This window comes from Saccopteryx bilineata, chromosome 9 (assembly GCF_036850765.1).
Source record: "Saccopteryx bilineata isolate mSacBil1 chromosome 9, mSacBil1_pri_phased_curated, whole genome shotgun sequence".
Lineage (NCBI taxonomy): Eukaryota > Metazoa > Chordata > Mammalia > Chiroptera > Emballonuridae > Saccopteryx > Saccopteryx bilineata.
This window is the reverse complement of record NC_089498.1, coordinates 87,583,651-87,610,400: the sequence shown is the minus strand read 5'-3', so window position 1 is coordinate 87,610,400 and position 26,750 is coordinate 87,583,651. Positions and strand designations below refer to the sequence as shown.

General features: G+C 37.1%; 1 protein-coding gene across 8 annotated transcripts in view; it reads right to left on the bottom strand.

Annotated features, from left to right (window-relative positions):
• Positions 1 to 331: 331 nt before the first annotated feature.
• The window catches only part of CCSER2 (coiled-coil serine rich protein 2), a 178,846-nt gene continuing 152,427 nt past the window's right edge, over positions 332 to 26,750 (bottom strand). For 6 of the 8 annotated variants that reach the window (XM_066243980.1, XM_066243982.1, XM_066243988.1 and 3 more), the window contains one exon: positions 332 to 5,545. In XM_066243980.1, the coding sequence (XP_066100077.1) occupies positions 4,730 to 5,545 (816 nt within the window). In that variant the 3' untranslated portion in view covers positions 332 to 4,729. Of the gene's footprint in view, positions 5,546 to 13,038; positions 13,079 to 19,433; positions 19,531 to 26,750 lie in introns of all 8 variants that reach the window. The other 2 variants (XM_066243983.1, XM_066243984.1) reach the window with 2 other exon arrangements.

The window sequence follows — 26,750 nt, the reverse complement described above, 5'->3', positions numbered from 1 at the left end:
AGTGTTTTCCCCTTTTAGACAGCATTCTAATTCAAGGTGCTAATATTTTTAAAGTAAAAATTATCCATTATCTCAATATTTTCTAAGATAAAGCAGCTATTTGATTAAAATGGAAACTGAAATACTAGATAATTACAGAATCTGTGAAAACTCAAAAAACTATTGTTCAACTCCTCAGTTAAGGCTTGGAGTATTTGTGCAGAAGGGAGTGCATCAAATGACAGAGTTTACACACACACAATCAACCAATGAACAGCATTTAAATCTTTGTGGAAAAAAGACATCCAAGAAAAAGTAACACTGTGGAAGTCAATGTTGAGAACAACAAGAATATTTTTATAATTATTAACTTCATTTTTATTTACTATGCCAACATTTTCAGGAAACAGACTTTACATCCAGTTTTCAAAATTCATTTTACAAGCAAATTCTAATATACAGTATTTACTCTGAACTGATATTTTAATCAATGGGGAAAACAATACTGCAGATATTAAAGATTGTTGTGGGTTTTGTTCATAGTTAGTAATGACTTAGAGATGTTAAATTCTTAGGGTCAGTATTATTTTGTTATGGTGATGCTTTGCAAAGGAGAAAATGGATAGCTTTTCTCTAACAGAATTAAAACATGTATCTTTAATCAATAGCAACAGTTGTAGATTGGTGCCCACTATCATAATCATTTATTCAAATGCATTCTTTCAAATTACTGCAGCAGAAAAACCAAAGGGAGGTGTGGAAAGAAAACGAGAAAATATAATTCAAGCATCAGAATTAAGAAAAAACAGCAAGGCTGTCATCCTTAAGGAAAATTTCAGGTATTTGTATTACAGCTATAGTTAATTTTCAAATGTGTGCGTAAGCATGCAAACATAAGCACCTGCACTAATTTAAAAACATGAAAACTAGTGTATAAATTTGAGAGTAAACAGAAATGTGCTGCAGTCTTACTGATCTTCCTCACAAGCCTATCTGGTGATTTCAAATTATATCCTCAGTGACCCAGAGGCCAGGAAAGCATCAAGACAATTCTGCTCAGAAATGAAAAGTGTAACTCTGTGTCTGTAACACCATCTATGCCACAGGAAGATTTAGAAGTGACAGCTAATAGAAGGGTCATGTTCTACTTCAGTGGTAGTCAACCTGGTCCCTACCGCCCACTAGTGGGTGTTCCAGCTTTCATGGTGGGCGGTAGCGGAGCAACCAAAGTATAAATAAAAAGATAGATTTAACTATAGTGAGTTGTTTTATAAAGATTTATTCTGCCAAACTTAGCGAAAATCGACATAAAGTACTTGGTAAGTAATTATTATTATATGCTTTAACTTGCTGTAACTCTGCTTTATAAATTTTATAAAGTAAAGTTACTTCCCTACTTTATAAATCACCATTACTGTGGAACCGGTGGGCGGTTAGAAAATGTTACTACTAACAGAGATACAAAAGTGGGCGGTAGGTATAAAAAGGTTGACTACCCCTGTTCTACTTGATGCATTGAGTAAAATACTTAAAGGGTCGAGACATTCAAAGAACTTAGTGCTTTTATGGGAAAAGTGACATGCTGAGGATATAACTCTGAAAGGTTGTACTTCAAACAGCAACAATTAGAAATTTATTTCAACAACAAAAAAAGCCATACCCAATAGGAGGCATGTTGGTATTTCAGGCACAGCTCCAAGCAATTAAGCTCATTAAAGTGCAAATCTGTTATTTTCCTTTATATTCAGGTTTTTACTTGTTAAAATACTTAGCAGGCTCCCTAATACCTATCTAGACACAATGAACAGTAGTATATAAGTATATATGCCTGAAAATATTGCACAAATTAAAATGAGACTCCAAAAGAAAAACGCTAGAGGGTCTCAGTCTTTAGAAACTTTCTAAATGATTTAACATCAAAATGATGTGATCCTTAAACGCGCACCAGTATTGATATGCTCCTTAGACTAATAAGCTAATGCTCCTTAGACCAAGCTTTCTTTAAAAAAAAAAAAAAGATATGCATCCCATTAACAGCCAAATGTATAATTCTACATACTCTAGTAATTTTCTTTTTCATAAACGTGAACCTTACCAATCCTGAGACAACGTGTCCCTCAGGACTTGAGTTCATACACTGCCACCATCGTCACTGAAATCATAAGAACGAAGGAGAAGAGTGAGCTACGTCCTCGTGCAGGGCTCTTGGAATAGGGTTGATATGAGAAGCACTACACAGAGATGAAGTCAAAGCAGGCGAGTTCATCCTCTCCTCACTTCTGACTTAACATTTACCAAGGAGCAGCAGAACCTAATACTCTAGCTGCTTTTAAAGACAATTGCAGGTGCTTACTTTGTTGTTTTGTGCAAGCATCCTAAATTTTCCTCTCAAGTATATTATGCTTTATAATTATAATGATGAGCTTTCTGCCAAGATTAAGGCTCAACAAAGATAGAGAGAGCGAGAACTGATGGGTTCGTTCATAGTTCTACAAATTCATCTGCAAGAAGCAAGAGCAGAAAAATATGAGAACAAATTGCAAAAATCAGTATTTTCATATAACAGGCAAAGACATTTCCCTCGGATTAGGAGTTAAAAATAGTGTCAGCTCCAACCCCTGGCACCCTGTGATTGAGTGCTGGCGCCGTGGCCTGTGCTCAGCAGCCCTGCTCAGTCCTGCAGAGTCAGGCCTGGGACTTCTGTTACAGAGTCAATCCGTCTCCTGTTAGGTCTCCTTCTTCTGCTGCCTTCTGGTTTCTTAGCATTCCTGTCTCTTCCCCAGAACCCTGCCCTTTCTGGATGTGTCTGAAGAGACTTTATCAACTGCCAGCTCAACCAAAAAGCTCCTGATTCACCAGCATGTTCTACTTTAGAGAAATACAGAGTGATGATAGACTATATGCAACCCATGAGATCAGATTTCTTTCTCCTTCAAAATGAAAGACCACGTGCCCACTTACTGCTGCAGCCATTGCTGCTGATCTCCATGAGCAAACAAGAGCTTTGCTCACATGTCTGACCACTCTATACTGACACTGTCTGGACAGTGAGAAAACTTCCTGAACTCTTGTGCTTCTCCTCCTTCAGAAGTGCTGTCATATGCAAGCACGATGCTCACCTGTCACCACACCCAGGACTGACTGGTTCCTGACCAGCAGATGGCAAACCCTCAGAAGGACAATAATCACCTCTTGCAAAATTTACACTAGAGTGCCTGCTATTATTTCCCCAATAATGGGCTGACAATTTCGCCGATGTACATTTTTAAAAGGAATCCCTAGAAATATGAGTGATTTTTTTTTACCAGAATCCCTTTTATACATTTTTGGTCAGCTGATCATAACAAAATTTACATAGTAAAACCTATTTCTCTTAAAGACATGAATTCTAACTAAAGCAGCAACAGGCGAGCCACCTAGAGAGACCATGATCTGGGAGAACAGGAGCCCATTTATGAGCCGGGGAAGTGCGGTCTGCAGCATGATTATGTCAGTACCTCTGGTCCCTTGGCAGTTCCACCGCCGTCTTCCTAGCACGCAACAATGCACATTGCCATTGATATAGCTTTTAATACCTTTCAGTATAACACAGGTTCCTCTTTCTAAATCTACTTTTCCAGAAATGGTCATTCAAACATACACTGGCATAAAAGGGAACCCTGGAGAACTCAGCAACACTAAACAATTGTGTTTTCTAGCTTTCTCAAGATAGTTTTACTTCAACTTAAAATTATTGCCAAAATATTTTAACTTGTTTTGCTACAGAAAATAGTCTTAATCCCTATGTATGGGATATTTACATACCATCAAAATTGTACGTTTCAAGTCCATTGTTCCAGTTTTCAGATATGAGCAAAAAATCAATACATATACAAACTACAAAAAGAATTTAAAATAGATGCTGTGGAAATTTAGAAAAGCTACCATGGGTCAGTAGCCTATTGGGTTCAAACAGAATTACCAGCCCAACTCGAGCACCAATGTGTGATTAATGAGTACATCCTTAGGTACGAATTTCATGATGTACCTCAAGCTTTCCAAACTTCATCCAGTAGCAAAACAAACAGAATGGTGTGTGTGTAAAAAAACAAGATGTTAAAGTCAAAGTCATACATAATTGGTTTATATATAATATGAAACATTTTAGCCTGGGATAGTTGGTAAATACTGAGAGTACCTTGCTGATCCTAACAAGGAAAAATAAAACTTACCTAGACTCCCCATAGGCCTGATCTTTATTCATCAGGGCTTTGCATAGACCTTCCAAATGTACAAATCACTGGGCAAAACTCTGCTTACAGGCCATTGTCTTTCATTATCACCAAGTCTTTAGTTAAAATAATGACCATATTCACAAAAGGGATGCATGAAAGAGTGAGGCTCTTGAGAACCACAATTAACACAGACCTTAAAAGGACTAAATAAGGAAAGCACATTTCTCACCCACTAAGTGAAGTATTATAAATTTTCTGATGTGCAGAGGGACAGATAACATGATTAGAGCCTCCTGCAGGCCTCTGACATGAGTAAGCAAACTTTTGTGTTTACCTGAGACAAAGACACTTAAATGCTATGTACTTCAACCAGGATATAAAATGGAAGAGTCCAAACTAGTAGAAGCTTCCACATTTTAATTTTTAAGATTTGCAAGTTTTCAAAGGGACCTCCATCATGGCAGCAAACTGCATGTTAAACTATTACAGAATAGACTGTTTAAAAAAAACCAAATTGGCAGGTGATGGCTATGTAATTAATGTATCTTTGGTTTAGGAAGACGAGAATATCGATTGGAGGCCAAACAATCCCCAGAGTTCAAATTGCCATTCGGATGCTGCATGATTTCTTTTCTCTTTGTTAGTGGCCTTGGGATGCTTGTCTTGGCCTGGAAGTTTTGAGGCTCCAGTCGGGGGTTGCTTACTTGTTTTTGTTTGAAAGTGCCAGAAGGAGGGCGGAGCTTAGATGCTTTTGGAGTTAGATTATTTGCGTGATTTGTTTGACTAGATGTTAGCTGAAGTTTTGCGGAATTACATGGTACGATTATGGGTGAGTTCTTACAGGTGGGAGTCCTACTTGGAGATAATTCAGAAACTGAAGGAGGTACTGAGGAATTCAAGATGGATGGCTTAAAGAGCTGCAAGGGTTTGGGCTGAGAAGTGCAGTCTTCCAGCGCAGACTGAATTTTCCCAAAGCTCTTAGCCGGGTCTGCTGTACCTGACTGGGGAAGTGTTTGAGGAGTGGGCACAACCTGCGTGTCATTAATTTGATCATTTGCCAAATGATAAGGCTCTTGAACATCCACGGTCATGTTCAAGTCTGCTTCCAACGACGTACCCTTAGCCACACCCTCAGTGAGCTGCGGGCTTGAGAAAGCAGGCCGCTCCCCCAGAGCACAGCTGCTTTCTTGCTGCAAGTCCTGTTGGATGCTTTCACCTGGATGCACAGCACCCTGATGTCCGCCCAGCACCGCGCATTCACTGTGGTCCTCGATAGGTGGCGATTTTATTAGTTTTCCCTGGGCGTGGTCTGTGGGTCTGGGAAGGCTGCTGGAAGGCTGTAGTACTTGAGGCTATTAAAATTAAAAACAACATTAGCAATAATTCATTTTTGAAATGCCACTCGGAATTAACATAAGTTCCAATTAGGCCATGTTGTTACTTACTAAGTTTTAATGAGATGTGAGGTTCTTTTAAATTAAAAAATAAATTGCAATAATCAACTGAATTCATGAGACACATTACGAGAGTGATAATGCAAACAAAAATGATACAGGCAGTGAGCACTAAACAAGACCAAAATCAAACAGGAAAAAAAGATCTGAACATACTGATTTATCGTTGAAAAGAGATTCTTGCCTTACTTGATTCATTAAGTATTTAAAACTTTATATGAGAGTTTGACAAAAGGATTTCCTGGCACCATGGTTTTACTCTCCATGAAGCATTCAGATAGTACAATAACTGTGACCTTCAGCATATTACCAATTTTTAATATTTTTTTAAAAAAGCTACATAGCACTTGATCACACTTGAAGAGAGGAAGTATTATTGAAGTGTAAGTTACCAGCAAATAAACAAGGTTTAGAATGAAGATTATATGCTCAGCTGATATGAAATTGTAATGAAACAAAAATAGGTCAACACACTTAGCTAATGTTACCCTACCTTTAATATTCTGGTTAAAAAGTATCAGAACAAAATGTTCTCACCACATGTGTATTCTGTCTCACTGTGACAGGAGGGATCACTACGGTTCTTCTATGGCTGATAGGTGGAAAACAGATTATCTTGCTCAAAGAGAGCAGCCATTTAACAAAATTACAAATGACCAGCCTCTGGAATGATGGCTGAGGGTAAAACAAATCTGAAACTGCCTGGAACCTGAATGAAGCTCGGAAGCCTCCAACAGAAAAGTTCTTTGGAGGCCAATATGCCTTCACATACTTTTCTGGAGCTCAGTGTGTGGTTATACACAAATCAGAGGAAACATGTAATTTCTATCACTTTTGTGCATTCAGTAAAGAAATAGGAATCTTAACATTATCTTTCAATGACACAAATAGTTTATATGGGGCCGAGCCTATTGGTTATGTCTTGATATAGAGGCGGTTGCTATAAATATATAAACACACACACACACACACTTTCTATTAACTATTGTGGGCTGAAAATATAAAAAAGTTTGGCACATGAACTTTTTAAAAGACCATTTTTTACTAATAAAATAACTTTTTAAAACTATGCTAATTCATAAACAATCTACACAGTATCTCTAATTTCCCCCGACAGAAAGGGGATCTATCTATAATTGCATCCTTTGTCTTGAACTTTTTTCACTTCCTTGAACAGCCCCTGGGCGATGGTGGCCAGGCCAGCAGCGAGGGATTAGATATGGCAGCGTACCAGGGACTGGGAACAAAGGTCACTGACTCATGGACGGATGGCTGGCCAGGATGCAATAGGGCTGACTTGCTATTCAAAAAATAATAAAATCAAGAAAAATGAATATTCAAATTAATCCACAAAGAATGTTACATTAAAGTCTTATTTTAAAGAATGTTTAGAATAAATAAGCCATCTCAGTTTTACTTCAAGTGAAAAATGTCCTAGACTTCAAAGTCAGTGGGCATCTCATAACAAATCACCATAGAGATGAGTAAACTGACTTTTAAGAAGGAAAGTATAAAAAAAAATAAAGAATGAAGGTACTAAAATTATCATGTAACTAATTCATAAGACTCTCCTTGGGGTTCCCTTGAAAAAATGAGCATGCCAAAATAATCATATGCACAAGAAAAATGAGAATACAGAGCAGAAGCCTACTGAGCAAACTAAAATCTACGGAAGGGAAAGAGGAGAGCAGACCATGGGGGGGAGAGGCGGCATCGGGCAGTTCACAGAGAGGGTCGGTTTCCCACTCACCCTCAGAAACAACAGTCTCAAGTTAAAATCTTAAAGCAACTAAAACTTGAAATATAAAAAGTGACTTCACTGTAATATGTCTATTGCCAGTGAGGAAAAAAGGTATAACTATGTGCCATCAGCTCAAAGCATAAGAAGGTATGACTTTTCTATTAAGACAAAGTAAGAAACTGATTTAAGAAAACCAACTTTCCAGAAAAGGGACACTGTGACCTGCAGATAAATCACCCATCTGCACGGTCCTCATTCCTGTATCACCCAGCCAACTGCTGTTTGACAGAGGACCACGTGGAAATACAGCAGACAGAAAGACGTGCAGCTGACAGCCCACGCAATGAAACTCCACACCAAAGAGAATTAGAAAACACAGGTTTTTTCAAAATAAAATTTTGAGTCTTTCAACTAAGAAGAGATACACTGAACATTATTTTTAAAAAGTGTAAACTAGCCTGGTGCTGGTGCAGTGTATACAGGCAGGGCCCCCAAACTATGGCCCGCAGGCCTCATGCGGCCCCCTAAGGCCATTTATCTGGCCCCCGCCGCACTTCTGGGCACCTCTTTCATTGGTGGTGAGAGTACTGTATGTGGCGGCGCCGCAAAGCACGATGTCTCTCACATACAGTACTACTTCTGGTGACGCCGGCGGCACGCGTCAAGGCTCCAGAAGCGCGTCATATCCCTATCACTTGTTCCGGCTAGCAGTGACAAATATGGAACCGGACATTGACCATCTCATTAGCCAAAAGCAGGCCCATAGTTCCCATTGAAATACTGGTCAGTTTGTTGATTTAAATTTACTTGTTCTTTATTTTAAATATTGTATTTGTTCCCGTTTTGTTTTTTTACTTTAAAATAAGATTTGTGCAGTGTGCATAGGGATTTGTTCAGTTTTTTTTTATAGTCTGGCCCTCCAACGGTCTGAGGGACAGTGAACTGGCCCCCTGTGTAAAAAGTTTGTGGACCCCTGGTATAGAGCGTGGACCTCGGATGCTAAAGACCCAGGTTCAAAACTCCAAAGTCGCTGGCTTGAATGTGGGATCTTAATAGACATGACCCCAAGGTCACTGGCTTGAGCCCAGAAGGTCGCTGGCTTGAGCAATGGATCATTGGTTTGGCTAGTTAGAGCCCCCAGGTGAAGGCACATATGAGAAAGCAATCAATGAACAACTAAGATGCTGCAACTATAAGTTGATGCTTCTCATCTCTCTACCTTCTTGTCTCTCTCCGTCTCTCTCTCTCTCTCTCTCTCTCTCACTAAAAAGAGAGAGAAAGAGTTTAAACTATCACTTGATTATATCAAATAAACCATTGGTTTCTACATAATAAACAATGTAGATTTTATATTTTTACTGAAAGTGGTCTGATACAATTTCCCTACCCTAAAATAAATGTATTGTTTTAACGTTTATTTAAAACTAATTTGGATATCTATTATACCACTGTAAAGAAAAAAGTCTCTTAAATTCTGATGGTTGCCAGATGGGACAGGGCTATAGGGAATGAGAGAAAACATGAAGGGATTCTGAAGTACAGACTGTTGGTTATAGAGTAGTCACAAGTATATAAAGTACAGCATAGGGAATACAGTCAATACTATTGTAATAATTACGGAGGGTGTCAGATCGGTACTAGATTTATCAGAGTGATCTCTGTAAGTTATATAAATGTCTAATCACTATGTTGTATACCTGAAACTAATATAATATTGTATGTCAACTGTAATTAAAAATAATTTAAAAAAGAAAAACTCTCTTGAAGATCAAGATGTGACTATAGCAGCAGTTTTTAACCATTTTCATCTCATGGCACACATAAACTAATTACTAAAATTCTATGGCACACCCAAAAATACATTTTTTGCCTATCTGACAAAAAAAATTGGTATACTTTTGATTCATTCACACCAGACAGCTATTGCTGTGTTGACTGTTTTCATTTTTTTTATTTGACAATCTAAGGGAAATGAGGGCAGTGTCCCTGACTAAATAGTCAGGTAATGCATGTTTAGAAACTCTTGAGGCACACCAGTGAAAATCAGTGGACTACAGCAAGGACCAAGGAGATGACCTGCTCATGATAAGTGGAAGCTTGTATAGCGCTGGCTGTCCACTAAGCACTGGAATGTCATTAATTACCTACTGGCAAGTTGAGCAACAAGCTGCCTCTTAACATCTAGCAAGCAAAGAGATGTGTTCTGATAGCTTGTTGCCTGCAGTACAATTTCCCCAAATTCTAAACACTCAAACTGTATTAATACAAAGATAAAATGTTAACAATTCACCTTGCCCACATTCACTACTGTTTCTATGCCCTCAGACATCTTTAGAATGAATTCTAAATATAAACAAGATCCCATGTTCTCATGGGTAATAAGATCAACAGGAAGAAATATTAAAGACCATTCATTCGTTTTTTGAACTGTCAATGATGCATCATGCACTATTAGGTGCAGGAAAATAAGGAGCTGAACACAATGCTCTTCCCGTAGTGGAGAAACCCAGTAAGGGAGATAGGTAAACAAACGAGGCCATGTCTCCAGCACACAGCACGGGGAACAAAAGGAAAACATATGCCTGATCAGAGAGGGCACAGAGGGCATCCAAGACTCACAAACATATCTGAGTTTTAAGATGAGTAAAAGTCTGCCAAGTAGACACAAAGGGACGCACTAAGTGTATAGAAGACTACTATAGGCACAGAGGCAAAAAAAGAACAGTATGTTCTAGTAACTTCAAGCTGTTAGACTGTATTTGGAGAGCACAGTGCTGGTAATGAGTGTAGGCAAGGGTCAACTCATAAACTCATGTCAGGCTAAGTAGGTCTGACTTGTGCAGCAGATGATTGGAGACGATAAATTTTAAGCAGCAGAGTCATTAAAATCCAATGTGTATTTTATAACGTCACTCGGGTGGAATCAGTGAGGAAGGTAAGAGGAGGGGATGAGATTGTAAGCAAAACAGCCAAGCAGTGTGCTGTTGTTATGAGTCCAGGTGATAAATTATAAGGGTCTAGAATGAGAATAGTGAAAGAAAAACTGGAGAGAATTGAAAGAGATTTTGAAGGTGGGACAGGTAAGTGGCTGCTCAGGATGAATTTAAGACAGTCTCAGGTTTCTGGCTTTGAAGATGCCAGAACACACCTCTGGGGCAGCTGCCCACTCATTTCACAGGCATCGCAGCCAGGAAGACTCAGGGCAAAAGGAACCCTCACTACCGGGGGACTTCAGGAAACTGCCACAGTCACAAATAAGTAGAACTTTACTACTCGATCCTTGCAACTTGTAGAAGGGTTGGTTAGTGCAGCTCTAAAATGTGGACCCATCCCTAGATTTAAAGAGCTAAGTGCTCCTAACTGGATTCAGTAATTTCAAGTCTTACTTTTGTTAGATACAAAGACTTTAGCACACTATTCTGAGACTTCTCAGAAGCAAGGGTTACATATGTCAAGGTCAAGAGTGCCAGCAAAAGGCACTACTGAGTAATTAATTGTGCAAGGGATTGGTAGGCATCCTCAATGATAATCTTAAATGTCTGTTCTGGGCTACTTACAAAGATAACCAGAGACTATGATGAGTTCCTACAGGCATGCAACATGCTTTAGTCATTTTTTTGGTTGCAGTTGGTAGCCCCAGTATTTGGGACACAGTAGGAAATATATGTGTGTGTATTTTTTTGGAAAATACGTATTTTCTGGAAAAATGAATAAATAGATAAAAATTTTAGTGAGTGGTTATGTTCCAGAATTACTTCTTTGATAATAAATTATCAAAATGATACTTCCCTATTAGGTCAATGATACAGCACTAATAATCAAATAAAAACAAGTTTATCAAGACACTGATGAAAAAAATCTTATAATAGAAAAAATGTTTACCCTAAATAAGTTTGGGGTTAGCTTAATGATTCATGTTTAGAAGGAGAGCAGGACAGATCACCTTTTAACTTGAACACATATGTACCTACCAGGTAAGCCACAAATGTTTTTTACTTGGAGACTAGATCTTTCTGGATAAAATGAGTTGTGAAAATTATCTTAATAAGCATTCAGATATTTTCTACTTCTAACTATAATAATTAAATATATTTTACATTATTGATGTAAAATACTTATCACAGGACCTCCCAAAACATTAAATATACTCTATAAACGGTACCTATGATTTAGGTGTGAAAATGTTTAATTTAAGCCATGGTCATTTTGTAACTGGGCCTTGGGGGAAAAAAGAAGAGAGGCAAATTTATAGCAGTGTAATAGTAACTGACTTGCTACGGAGTACGAGGTTTCAAGGCTCCAAATACATATGTCAACAATGTTGGTCACATCTAAATGTTTTAAATCCACAGCAGGCATATGTGGTACGACACAGAAGCAAGGTTCCGTAAGTGCCACTCCGGAGCTACACTAGAGCTAGGACACGCAAGGCACTTTAGAGTTTACAAAGAATTTACATATGGCTCTATGAAGGAGCTAGTACAACACAGTACAAGATCACTTAGCTCTTAAAATCAGACTGATTTGAGTTCTGAGTTGTGACTCACTATCAGTGAGACACTGGGTAAATTATCTCACTACTCTGAGATGGAATTTCATAATTTATAAAAGAAGGATAATAATATCTATAACACATCAAATCATTGTAAATAATAAATGATCACAGGTATACAGTAGTTAGTTTATTAAAAATATCTAAGAAATATTATACTCTGGGCTGAGAAAAGGGTTTCCCACCTTTCCAAGGGTAGGTAGTCAGACTCTACTTTGCATGTATGATCTCTAGTTATCACAAGACTATATAGGTGAGAGGTAATGTCTTCTGGTAAATAAGTAAGCTAAGGTTAAATGAACTTCAGTAACATGATCAAATTCATACACTTTAGCAAATGGCAAAGCCAGAATTTGAACCCACAGAGAATTTAAAATGCAGTGCTAAAACTAAATTATTTTGTGCTACTTGGATAATTCCAATGAGTTCACAGAATTTCAGAATATGTAACATAGCCAGATAATTATTTAAAAAAACTCAATAGGCATATGCAATACCAACATTCAGGTACTGGAAAATGCCCTATTTTCTTCTTAGCTGATGTATCCCACACAGAATAATTCTCATACACCACATTTAAGCCATACTGTGGAGCAGCTGAAAAAGTGGTTCCAAGGCACCCACTTAAGAAATACACTGAATATAAGAAAAGGCAAATTAGCATTTTTCACCAAGAAAAACTTCACTGTCACCAATCACAGCACTTCAAAGATTTCTAGTATTACCATATCAGTTTCTGTAAACATTCTTGTTCTAAAGCCACCACCAACAATAAGATGGCCCCAGCTATATCAAATTCTGATGGAGTAAAAACATGTCAAAGTATGTAAGGTAGGAAGCAGGAAATGCTCTCAAGTGTAATAATGCTACTGTATAACAGAAACAGGAACTACCTAAAATTATTTTCTTGGTACATATGAGTTTATTATTATTAAATACATTTTAAAGGCTAAAAGAAAGACAAAAATGGTGCCATCTCTAACATGCCTGTAATTTCATGCAGGCTCTGACATGCATCATGCAAACTGGGAATAAAAACAAAAACAAAAAAGTGATTATGAGGAAGGTGGTAGGAAAAAATCTGAAATTGTACTGTACCACGCTTTGTCAGAGAAGTAATGGACTAACTTCTCCACTCCTTGCCAATGGCACAATGGGAGCGCAGAGACAAGAGAGAGACAGGACAATGGTGTCAGAGACCACACGCAACACTGAGGAACTGCCATGACTGGGTAGCAGCAGCAAACAGTATCTGCTTATCCTTTGATATTTTTTCCCTATACATTATTATGTAATATATTTGTATGAAGTAAAAACATTCTAATAGATTTATACTTTTTGCTAGAGTGTTAAACTTTTTTACAAGTTAATACCAATATTCATACCTCAAAATAGTGTATGTAAAAATGCTCACACTCAAAAGGAATCACTTGTAGGATTTTTCCAAATAAAATATTCAAAAGAATTCTGACACAATTTCATATTCATATTCCAAAGATTTAAAAAGATTTAACTGCATGCAATCTCTTGTGAAGTAGAAATTATTTTTAATAATTTCAGTCTTCCACATCATAAACTAAATACAACTCAGTATTTGTTAGTTTACTTTTACTGCTGTTGCACTGAAGACCAGTAAGCGCATAATATGATCTTCGTGTATGTCTAAATGTTCTAAGTGAGGCCCCACACATCAATAAAGAGATGTCCCTAGTGCAACTACAGCAGTCCCACCTTGTCCGCAGGCTCAGGTACCTGCAGTCTCAGTTACCTGTGATCAACCATGGTCTGAAAATACTCCATGGAATAGTCTAGAAACAAACAATTCATCGCTTTTTAAGCGCTTGCTGTTCTGAGGAATGTGATGAAATTTCTCTCCATCCCACCGGGATGTGAACCATCCTGTGCCCAGTGTACCCACACTGTATATGCGACCTGCTTAGTCACTTAGTAGCCCTATTGTTTTCAGACCTACTGTCACAGCCCAACAGTGCTGTGTTCAAGTAATCCTTTGTTTACTTAATGACCCCCAAAAAGCAAGAAGAGTGATGCTGGCAACTCAAATATGCCAAAGGGAAGCCATAAAGTGTGTGTATATAGAAAGGAAAATACGGGTTTGTTACTGTCCGTGGTTTCAAGCAGCCATGGGAGGTCTTGGAATGTGTACCATGAAGAAGAGGGGAGACTACTGCAGATTAAATGAGTTCTGCTTTATAATGTACCTGAACCCAATCCCAGCTTCTAAGGTTTCGTGGGAATCAGAATGCTCTTATTTCCTTCTGTCTTAGAATGGTGTCTCTCAATCTCAAAGAACTTAGAAAAGATACCTGATTTATAAATGTAAATAAATTCTAAAATAAGAAATTCAATGGCTCTTCTTTAGTTGATCAGTTAACTGCTTTTAAAAACTATCAAAGTGAATAACAGTGACCTAAGTAAGGATTTACTACACAGGCGTGTCAGTACAGTATATTAATTTTCATATCTCTAAGACAGAGAACCGATCAGCATCTACTTTTGGGATACAGAGTAGTTCAGAAAAAAAAACTAAGTAACATAAAAGTACAATTCCATTGGTATGACCAATATGTTTGGTATATTCATCCAGAGTAGGATACAGCAGGCATTAAGAATAGCAATAACTACAGCTAACGATCCTCCAATCTGCAGAACAGGTTGTTATAAAAGGCTCACACAGAACACAGTAATTGCTGTGTTTCTCATAATGGAAGGTGTTGAGAGAGAAACCAAGCCATGCCTAGGTTTATGGACAGCCTCCTGGACCATGAAGTTGATGCACATTTCTAGTCAATTAGCCAATGACTATACTAAATAGCACTTGAATTAGCTGCAAAAAGGAATAAAGAGCCATACCCTACATAAACCACACTTCAAATAAAATTCACCTACTGTAAAATTGAATTTGTTCGTTTTTACTGAGTCACTCTAGATTCCATTTCACTGTAAGATATTTTATTTTTATGAAAAGTCACTCCTAAAGCTAATTTCACATTAAAGCACTGAAGCTGAGGCACTCCTTAGTCACATGGGGAAGCCCATCAGATTGAGCCATGTTACTGCATACCTCATAAGCATGCTTTAACAGTTTAATAATATATAACAAGCATGTCTAGAAAGGGCACAGCCTTAAATTAAGTAACACCCTTCTAGAAATCCATGTAGGTGAAGGGAGATGCTAACACTGACCTGTACACAAGAACGACCTGCACTGCAACAGTATTTCTATTTAACAGCGGGGTGGGGGGTGGGGGGGTGAAAATAATACCAATGTCCGACAGACAAGATTAAATAAATTAGAGTATATCTACATGATAATATCATAAATCATTAAAATGATGTTTTCAAGAAATAGTTACTATATGAAAAATATGCACATAATGATACTATGTGGAAAAAAAGCAAAACAAAAAATTGAGAAGAAAATATGAGAATATCATATGTCCTAAGGCAAAGGACTATTTCATGAATCTTTTATCTGAATGTTAAATATACACACAAATGTGTGTTGGTTTAAACACATAGTTTCATTCAATAAATACATACTTGGTTGTAATGTAAGTGTTGTTTTTCAAAATGGTTTGTGAAACAACCCCTGAAGGTGATAAGAGCAGGATATAGGACAACGTAATCATCATTCTTAATGTCATTCTGGTGAATACAATTAGTTATTTTATAATATAAATTCAGAAATCAGGCAGCATTACACAAAACTGTTGGGCTGTTAAGATTTAAACATGCATTTTGTTATTTTGGTGTTTCAAAACAATTTTTTTCTTCCTATCTAAGTTATTGCACATGTGAGGTAAAGGTAGATAGGATTTCTAAATTCTTTCAAGCAAGGTGTTAAACAGCAAATTTTAAAAGTTGTTTTAGGCATGGTAAGAAGTTGGTATTATTTCAAAATAAACTTTTTGAAAAGTCAAGTATTCCTAGAAGCATATGTTCTAGCAAGAAATGCTATTTGAGGCCCTGGCCGGTTGGCTCAGCGGTAGAGCATCTGCCTGGCGTGCGGGGGACCCAGGTTCGATTCCCGGCCAGGGCACATAGGAAAAGCGCCCATTTGCTTCTCCACCGCCCCCCTCCTTCCTCTCTGTCTCTCTCTTCCCCTCCCGCAGCCAAGGCTCCATTGAAGCAAAGATGGCCCGGGCGCTGGGGATGGCTCCTTGGCCTCTGCCCCAGGCGCTAGAGTGGCTCTGGTCACTCGTGGCAGAGCGACGCCCCGGAGGGGCAGAGCATCGCCCCCTGGTGGGCAGAGCTTCGCCCCTGGTGGGCGTGCCAGGTGGATCCCGGTCGGGCACATGCGGGAGTCTGTCTGTCTCTCCCCGTGTCCAGCTTCAGAAAAATACCAAAAAAGAAAAAAAAAGATATACTATTTGAAATTACCATTAAGGCTTTTTACTTGCCAGAAGTTAATTCCTTTTATTAAGTTTTTTCACGATGTGGTAGGTTAATCAGTGTTGAATCTGACACAGCTGGCAGCGAGACAGATGAAACCAGTGCTAGGTATGTCGGTTTGGACAGCAGCTGCAGTGCCTGTTGACAGGGGGAGAGCCTATATGTACGTAGTTTCTGCTAACCCAGAGAAAATTTTCATTTGAAATCAGAGGACAGGCATCCTCAAGTTGAGACTAGTGATATACTTGAGAAAAAATACATAAATCAAAATGTTCTGAGAAAGAAAAAAATACTTAAAGACTAGGATTTTCTTTTTATCTCTATTTTTCTAGAGCCATTTTTAAATTTGGCAAGGGATTCCTCATGCACTACAGCTTCCTTGAGGGACCAGAGCTAAATACTCCCTGTGAACAGTAGTGATTTCATTCTGCATATTGAGACTGAGCTATCTTTTTATGCTGAAAAGTCTACTACTTTTATACATTAATAAAAAAGGCCAATAACAGATTGCCTTACTGATAACTATAGCCAGCCCTCTCTAGCTTCTATATTTCCAATTAAAGGTAATTCACTTAAATTGATGTTCAAGAGGGCATCCAAAATAATGTATTAATGAAACAGATTATAATGTAGGTGAATTCTCTCTGCCATCCCTTACAGAATAAATTCTCCAAAGAAGTCAGCACTAGGAATCACATCCTAACTAAATGTGGAGACAAACACAATTCACTGAATGTTTAGTGTAGGAAAAGAAGAGATCTGTAAAACTACTGGATTTACTCCCATAACTCATATCCTTTTCTTCTCTATATTTTATCATTAAAAAGAAAAATAACATGATTTTTATTAGTAAACTGCTTCAGCTGTTCTAAAGGTAAATTCAAAATAATGTAGTTTAGAACATATTTCTCCTCTAAAGGAACCTTTCAAGCTCAGCTGTCAAAAAATAAGAACAAGTCTAGTAGTCATCACTCCCCACAAACAAGTCCTACAAACCTCAATGACCAAACCCAGGGCCAGTTCTCTTAGCTGTGTTAGCCAGGGGAACTTACCATGGAAAGACTCCAGTGAGTGTGTGTGTGTGTGTGTGTGTGTGTGTGTGTGTGTGTTTTCTTCTCTTAGGCAGCAAAACATCCTAACTCTGGAGAACCAAACCTGTGTGTGTGTGTGTGTGTGTGTGTGTGTGTGTGTGTGTGTTCTCTTAGGCGGCTAACACACCCAAACTCTGGAGAACCAAACCTTTCGTGTGTGTGTGTGTGTGTGTGTGTGCGTGTGTGTGTTCTCTTAGGCGGCTAACACACCCAAACTCTGGAGAACCAAACTCTCCTTCTAATAAGTTGGAGATGCAGAGAAAGGAGGTTTGACCTTGAAAAGCTAGAGACAGATCTTGATAGCAGCACTGCAGGACAGGAGCTGCTTCATAGTTGGAAATGAAAGGGATAGCTAAACCTAAGAGGACAAGAGGAAGAAGCATTTGAAGGTAGAAAGCCAATGACTCAGGGGAGAGATAAGAAAACTCTAAAGCTGTACAAATAAACTAGTGAAATTGATGTTTCTGAGAAGCATGTTTTAAAAATAAATCTAAAACTATTTGCAATACAAAATAATTAAGCTCAAACTTCAATCCCATATACTGCTAGCTGAGGAGGAGGAAGAAGAAGAGTGGAGGAAAGAAAGAACAGGGGTAAAAATGGGCTTTAGGAAACTCACAGTGGGTGTGCTAACCTGAGGTGAACCTGTCAAACCATGCTGCTTACAGGTGACAAGCCCAAAATACACTATCATTTGTTATAACAGCACTTGAAATTCAGATGAACTCACTAGAATTTAGTGTAATACCGTATGTGCTAGAAATCTTTAAATAGAGGAGAAAAGAAATCAACTTGAAGATAAGAGTAAAAAGAAGATGGTGTGCATTGGAAAAGCAGGAGAAATTTCTCTTCTCACTGCGTCCACTAAACAAACTGACCTGCTCTACTGGGTAACCTGATATAAAAGCTTATACAAACTCTCTGCTCTATCTATCTTTAAAACAAGCAGTGCCAAAGGCAAGGGGAGGCAGAGCAGTAAAAAAAGTAAACTCCAAACCTGGTCTCAAATTCACATTAATACCTAATAACTTTAATCTAAAAAAATTTATCTGAATAAATCACATTTTTAATTGCTTAAAATTTCCCCCTGTTGAACTTTTGAAACATCACACAGATATGGATAACTTATTAAAAAAAACTGATATAATAATAATTTATGAAAAAATTGAATTACAAATCAGACTAAATCTATGAAGAAGGTAAAAAAGTGACTCTGATTGCAAGTATTTATATCTCTTTTTCATTAACATTAGCTTTTCTGGGTGACTTTTCAAAAAAGATAAAATATAATCAACTTACCAGATGTATTTAAGCACATAATATAAAATAATGAACAATTTTTTTAAAGCAGATTTAATGTAAACAAACCTTTTAAAAGCTAAACAATTACTAAATCATTAAAAATGTTAGTAAATCATGCATATTCAAAAGCCATTTCTTCTATATTTGTAAAGCAGCTGGTAAATTACAGGGAAATATTAATTGTTAAAAAACACCCTTAAAATTATTTAAAATATTTTTCTTTTAGAAGACAGTGAAATGTAATCAAATCCTTTTGTTTAACAAATGTTTAAAGAAATGTGCAATGGTCTAGTAAGTCTGTTCCCTAAACAGTATGCATCTGTTCATTTTACCACCACTGATAGTGTATATTTTTAACATAACCAGTTAAAAACAGTTTTTATTCACATATTTCAAGATCATGAAAAAAGAAAATGCATTAGAGACAGATGCATGTCAGTAGGTCTAGGGCAATGGGTTTTAACTGCTTTAGAATGAAATTAACTTCAGACAGCTTTCCTAAAGCTCTAGTGGAGTCTATTTTCATGCAGTCAAGTGTTAATAGAGAGGGAAGCCCAGGGAGTGCCGGTTCAGCACTCGCCCGCAGGTCACCGGACTGAGAGGAGGTGCTGGGAAGGGACGAGTCATGCAGAAGGGAGGTACCAGGAGGGGAAGACAGCAGGAGAGGAGTGAGAGGCACAGACTCACTCTGTCTGCGATGCGGGTGCGGGTGCGGCGGAGCAGTCCGTGGGGTCCCCTGGAAGGAGCCCTGCCAAGGAGAGAAGGAGGGAGCAGAATACCCACCCTGTGTAGAGAAAGACGGGCAGGGAGGGAGAATAAAAAAGGGAACCGAAATAATAGGAAAACCAAAGTCACACTTCAAAAAAAAAATAACACAACAGCAGTGTTAATGCAAAGACAGATTTCATTTTCTTAAAATACAGGCAGCTCAAATTACTAAAAAAAAACCCAATATAATTCCAAACCTATATTGTTTTCCATATATTTTAAGAAAAAATGATTTTCCTCTAATATCTGTAGGTAATGCATCAGAAATAAATATTCTTTCTGGCATACACTGATCATCACATATCTCTTTTTAAAGTAGTAAATTCCAGTCTAGCAAAAAAATGAAAGCATTTAATAAGGGAAGAATGACTTGTGGGTGTTAAACACACAGACATTGCAACAATTATAAAACTACCATACAAAAAATTTGTACTTCTTTTAAAATCATAGGTTTTCAGAGGATTAGCAGATAAAGAACACTGGAGAGGTAGTAGACCAACAAAGCATTAAAAAGACTTCGGATATTGTGAGAGTGAGTACTGGATCAAAACCATGATCCAGGCCACAAGTTACACATGTTTATTTTTTAACTTGGTAACTTGTGGCTTCTTAGTTTTACTTATTTTAATAAAGATTCTCAGAATTAAATACATCTGGAATGCCATTTACTTCAATTTCTTCACTTTCTAGATAAAACTGGGTCTTCAAGAAAGAATTTGTTCAATATCACACAAATAGAACCAAATTGGGTCTCATGTCTCTAGACTCCTCACTGATGAAGAATATTGACAAATAAAACTATTAAAATACTATCACAAGGAAAATGAGCCCATAAATCATCATACCCAGTTTAATTTGCAAAAGAAACTATGCAGTTTTTCAAACCAATTAATTTGACATAGAGTGATCTATTAGAAGATTACTAATGTAGATTACTGGTGTTTACAGTAGATCTCAAGAACACTGGTCCAAACAGAAATTTGTTTGCCGCCTCTGTATCAGTAACATTCCTGACTCAGTTCAATATAATCAGATACTTTACATTTAAGAATAATCCTACATTGCTCGCTATAAGTCATCCACTATAAAAAAAAATCCATTTTCTACATTGATAAAAGAAAAAAACAGCTACAAGAAACTAAATATAGGCCCTGGTCGGTTGGCTCAGCGGTAGAGTGTAGGCCTGGCGTGCGGGGGACCCGGGTTCGATTCCCGGCCAGGGCACATAGGAGAAGCGCCCATTTGCTTCTCCACCCCACCCCCCTCCTTCCTCTCTGTCTCTCTCTTCCCCTCCTGCAACCAAGGCTCCATTGGGGCCATCCCGGGCGCTGGAGATGGCTCCTTGGCCTCTGCCCCAGGCGCTAGAGTGGCTCTGGTCGCAGCAGAGCGATGCCCCGGAGGGGCAGAGCATCGCCCCCTGGTGGGCAGAGCATCGCCCCTGGTGGGCGTGCCGGGTGGATCCCAGTCGGGCGCATGCGGGAGTCTGTCTGTCTCTCCCCGTTTCCAGCTTCAGAAAAAATACAAAAAAAAAAAAAAGAAACTAAATATAATTAATGATTTTTAGAATATCCTAGTAAATAAAGATTGTTTTTTAATCATTACATTTTCTCCACTAATTCAGCCATAGATTTTTACAAAAATAGCTTAGAAAATATTTAAAAGGGTGATGACCCCAGGTACTCTTCATAGATATTACCTAATAGAACTCTATTTTGCTGTGTCAAAAACTTGACACTAAACAATCCCTCAACCAGGAAGGAGGATGCACTTCCCTCCCTGTGGGCTTCACCTGTGTGGACTTCTACCCACTGCACTGAGTAAAGGAACCTTCAGACAGAGATTTTGTACATTCGTACATAAGCTAAATCAGCAGTCAGAGTCTTTCTCAAAGAACTAAGTTCTCTCTGGAGGTCCATGGAAACAATACTCACTGGGAGTCAGGGGAACTGTGTTTCTCCTTGGACCTTCCTTAAACCCTACAGCCTTGAGAAAGCCACTGCTCTTGCATGAGCCTCAGTTTCTTCATTTGTAAGATGCAGGGCTGGGGTGTGCTAAAGACTGAGTATTTGTGTCCCCCTAACATTTCCCAGGTTGAGATCTGTTTCCCCAGTGTGATGGTCTGAAGGTAAAGCCTTTGGGAAGTGAACAGGTTATAAGGGTGGTGTCTTCATGAATGGGATTAGTGCCCTTATAATAAAAGAAATCTCAGGGAGCTCCCTCTCTGAAAACCAGGAAGTTGGCCTTCATCAAACACTGAATCTGCTGGTGCTTTAATCTTGGACTTCCCAATCTCCAGAACTGTCAGAAATAAATTTCCACTGTTTATAAGCCACCCAGGCTATATCTTGTTGTTGGTACAGCTGCCTGAACAGGCTGAGGCAGAATGGTTCATTTCTAAGAAACTTCTTAATTTTAGTTCTTGGAGTTCAGTTACTCATGTGTCTGTCCATAATTCACGCTCATCTGGAATCACAGCTATCTTTTAATTCTACAATTATCTTTATATGGCATTTAAAACAATCAACTTTGTATTAAATTGTCCCCCCTAACAAATTATTAGTTCTTTGCAATAATTTAAGTAAAAGTACCTGTCAAAATACTTTGAACCTAGCAGTTTTAAAAGCTGTTAAATGTTCACCTTCTCTAACAGTCAGACACACACAGCAGACTCTAAATAACTGTTTGCTGATTTAAACTGAATTAAATTAAGTTACTGTGTTTATCTAGAAATGAAGCTATAACATCCGTTAGGCCTGGACACATACTGTAAGCATTTAAGAATCTTAAACAAAAACAGTAACAACACATCTTCACCCCCCCAAAGACAAACACATTCTGATCTCCAGGACAGGCCTGAGCATGAGAGGAAGAGAAAGACAACTTGTAAAACAAATACAAAAAACAGCTCTGCCTGCAATGGCCAAGAGGCACCCATTTGTTAAGCTGACTGAACAGTTGTCATCTGAGTTTATGCCTAGAAAGACAAAGAATGTTACTCATTTTATATCTGCCACTTAAAATGCATCCTTCCATGTCCCTACATTTCAATCCCATTTACTAGAAGGTTTTCCCGATCCTGCTTGAAGTAATGATCACCCTTGTTTATAAACATCCATATCTTGGTAGATATTTGTCTCAGGGAGTTTTTCTTCCTTTGTGTATTATATTGATGTGAATATTTTTCTTATTCTATTAAACATAACCACCTTTAGAATAATAGCTTTCTTACTTTTCTTGAAGTGAACTACAGTTTCTTGATAAGTGACATTCACAGAGTATAAACAACATACTGTGATTAAAATTTAATAGAAGAGGGACTGCCAGTACCAGCAAAGGAAGGAACAGAGGTACTTTTCCCTTTTCATCCTGCAAAGTGCAACTATAACTCCGGGTTATTATATACAACACTCTGAAAGGTGAAGCTAGGAAGACAGAATGACGAGAGATGTTTAAATCCAAGGAAAAGCATAGTAGAGAACTCCTGGGTTTTCTTTTTGCTTAATGTATTCTGGATAGGTGAGTGAGAAGCCAACATCCAGAAATGTGAATGAAAACAGAAACAAAAGCCAAAAGGTCTGCAGTAACGCCTACACCCTGCCAAAGATGCTACCAGGAAAGAGGTAAGCTTGCAAAATACAACATTTATACACAATAATTTGCTAAACACCATGGGAAAAACTGTGGCCCCAGCTCCTATTTGTATCAGAAAAGATCAACTGGGAAGCCTACGATTCTACCCTTGTCTGGCTCTAATACTGTCTTTTGTGTTTTTTAAGGGATGTGTAAGAACTGGATAAAATACTTATAAAGGGGAGAAAGGAAGGGACTTAAACAAAAGTAAGGTTTCTATACTTAGTAGACTACATAAATTTAAATATCATTAAAACAAAAAACAGAAAACAAAAAATAGAGACAATCCTTGAAAATTCCCTGAGCAGACAAAACCAGATTAGTATTATAAACAATATTTAATTTCACTTATTTTGCAAGACCAGCTTGACCTGGATCATTTCTTGCATGTGCCTTTAGAAATCATAAGTAAAACTTGAACTATTTCCCCAGGTTGATAGAGGTAACCACCGAAAATTCCAATATTATAAACAGTCCCTATGAAGATAAACAGGCATTGTTTTCTCACTATCTAAGCTGCTTTATGACAGTAGAGCCCTAAGCCTCATTCCGTATTCTAGTCTGAACACTCCACCCTCTCAGTTTGTAAACTTTTTGGTGTTTGCATCATAAACTTTTACTAATTATCACTTTAGTGATTCATTGGCTATACTTCTGTTATTTCCGAATCTTTGACAATATAGTATAACATAATACCTAGATCAACCATAACATTTCCATAGAAAAAATACACTTAAAACACTAAATGAATATCAAAATGGAATTCTAAAAGAGGTATAAGTAACATACAGAAAGGCAAAAAAAGAAAAAAAATGTAACAAAGAAGGAACCAAAATAAATACAATGATAGACAATTGAAGCCCTAACATATCAATAAATACATTAAATATTAAAGACATATAAACAGCAATTTAAAAACAGGCAAAGTAGATAAAAAAAGGTCATAATCCAATTATATTCATGGTCCATGAAATTCACTTTATATGCAACAATATAGGTATTTTAAAGTTAAACAAGAAAAATATATACCATGCAAAAAAAAAAAATCAAAAGAAAGCAAGAGTGGCTACATTAATATCAAAAAAGGATTCAGAGCAAATTATCAGGTATAAAGAGGTACAAAAATGATAATGAGTCAATATACAACCAGACATAGAAATCCTAAACATGTATGTACCAAACAACAGATCTATACATAAAACAAAACTGATAGAACAAAAACAGCCAAATCCACAAACACAGTTAGAGAGTACAGCAACCACTCTCTACAGTCAGTATAACTAGACAATAAAATAAACAGTGGTACAGAAGAACTCAGGGACACCATAAAGAATCAAAATCTAATCAACATTTATAGAATACTCCATTCAACAACAGCAAACTAACCACATGTTCTTTTTAAGCATTCACAGAACATTTACCAAAAAACATAGTCTAGGCCAAAAAACAAATCACAACAAACGTAAAAGAACTGAAATTATACTGAATGTGTTCTCTTACCAGAACAGAATCAAATAAGAAATCTTTCACAGATAAAGATAGAAAAATTTCCAAAAACTTAGATACTATACAACATAATTCATGAGTCAAAAAAGAAGACAAGGGAAATTTAAAAACATACTGAATATAAAAGAGAATATATAATATCAAAAGGTGTACAGTCTTAAGAGGGAAAATCATAGCATTAAAAGCCTACCTCAAAAAACAAGAAAAATCTCAAACGATCAAACGTTGCATTTAAGAGAACTTGAAATTGAACAACAAACAAAGCCCAAAGTGAATAGAAAAAATAATAATAAAGATCACAGCAGAAATAAATGTAATAGAGTTAAAAAAAATACAAAAGATCAATGAAACTAAAAACTGGTTCTTAAGAAAGATTTAAAAAATTGACAAACCTTTAACCAGACTCATCAAGAGAAAAAGAGAGAGGACCTAAATAAATAAAATCAGAAATGAAAGAGGAAAAGTAACTGACACTAAAGAAATACATAGAACTGTACAAAATATTGTGAACAACTACTATATGATAACAAATTGGATGAAATTAATAAAGCCCAAGGCACATACAATCTTTCAGAATTGGATCAGGAACACTCAGACAATCTGAATAAACAGATTATAGCTAATGAAATTGAAGCAGTAATAAAAATAAATAAAAAATAAAGTAAAAAAACAAAACCCTCCCAACAAGCAAAAATTTACCTGGACTTCACAGGTAAATTTTACCAAACATTCAAAGAAGAACTAACACTTTTTCTTCTCAAACTATTCCAAAAAATTCAAGAGGAGGGAAAACTCCCAAGTTTGTTTTACGAGGCCAGCATTATCCTAATTCCAAAACGAGATAAAGACACTACAAAGAAAGAATATTATAGGCCAATACCCCTGACGAAAACAGATGCTAAAATCCTCAACAAAATATTAGCAAACCGGATCCAGCAATGCATTAAAAAAGTCATACACTATTATCAAGTGGAATACCAGGTTTGTACAATATCTAAAAGTCAATAAATGTGATATCCACAGAAACAAAGGATAGAAGAGCACATGACCATATCAGTAGATGCAGAAAAAGCACTTAATAAAATCCAGCACCCATTTACGATAAAAACTCTCAGCAAACTGGGAATAGAAGGATCATCCTCAATGTATTAATGGCTATATACCACAGCAAACATCATCTTTAATGAGCAAAAATTAAGTGGCCCTTAAGATCAGGAGCAAGATGGGTATCCAACTTTCACCACTCTTAGGCAACATAGTGCTAGAAATTCTAGTCACAGTAATCAGACAAAGAAGAAATAAAAGGCATCCAAATTGAAAAGGAAGAAGTAAAACTGTCATTATTTGCAGATGAGGTGATACTGTATAAAGAGAACCCTAAAGATTCCACCAAAAAAACTACTAGAACTGATAACTAAATTCAGTAAAGTAGCAAGATACAAAATAAATGTCCAAAAAAACGGTTGCATTTTTATACAACAATAATGAGAAAGGAAAACTAAGAAAACAATCCCATTTACAATTACATCAAAAATACCTAAGAGTAAATTTAAGGAGGTAAAAGACCTGTACTGGGAAAATTATAAGACAAGAACGAATCTGAAGAAGATGCAAATAAGTGAAAGTATACATTATATTCATGGATAGGAAGAATTAAATAGTTAAAATGTCCATACTATCCACAGCAATCTATACAGTAAACACAATTCCTATCAAAATACCAATGGTTTTTTGTTTCACAGAACTAGAACAAATATTGCAAAAACTTATATGGAACCACAAAAGACCCGAAATAGACACACCAATCTTCAGAAAGAAGAACAAACTTGGAGGGATCATACCACCTGACATCAAACTATACTACAAGGCCATAGTAATCGAAACAGCATGGTACTGGTATAAAAACAGACATATAGATCAATGGAACAGAATAGAGAGCCCAGAAATAAACCCACACCTTTATGGTCAATTAATTTTGACAAAGGAGGCAAAAACATACAAGTAAATATAGTTTACTCAATAAATGTTACTGGGAAAAATACATGGAAAAAGATGAAACTAGACCACCTTATAATTCACAAGAATAAACTCAAAATGGGT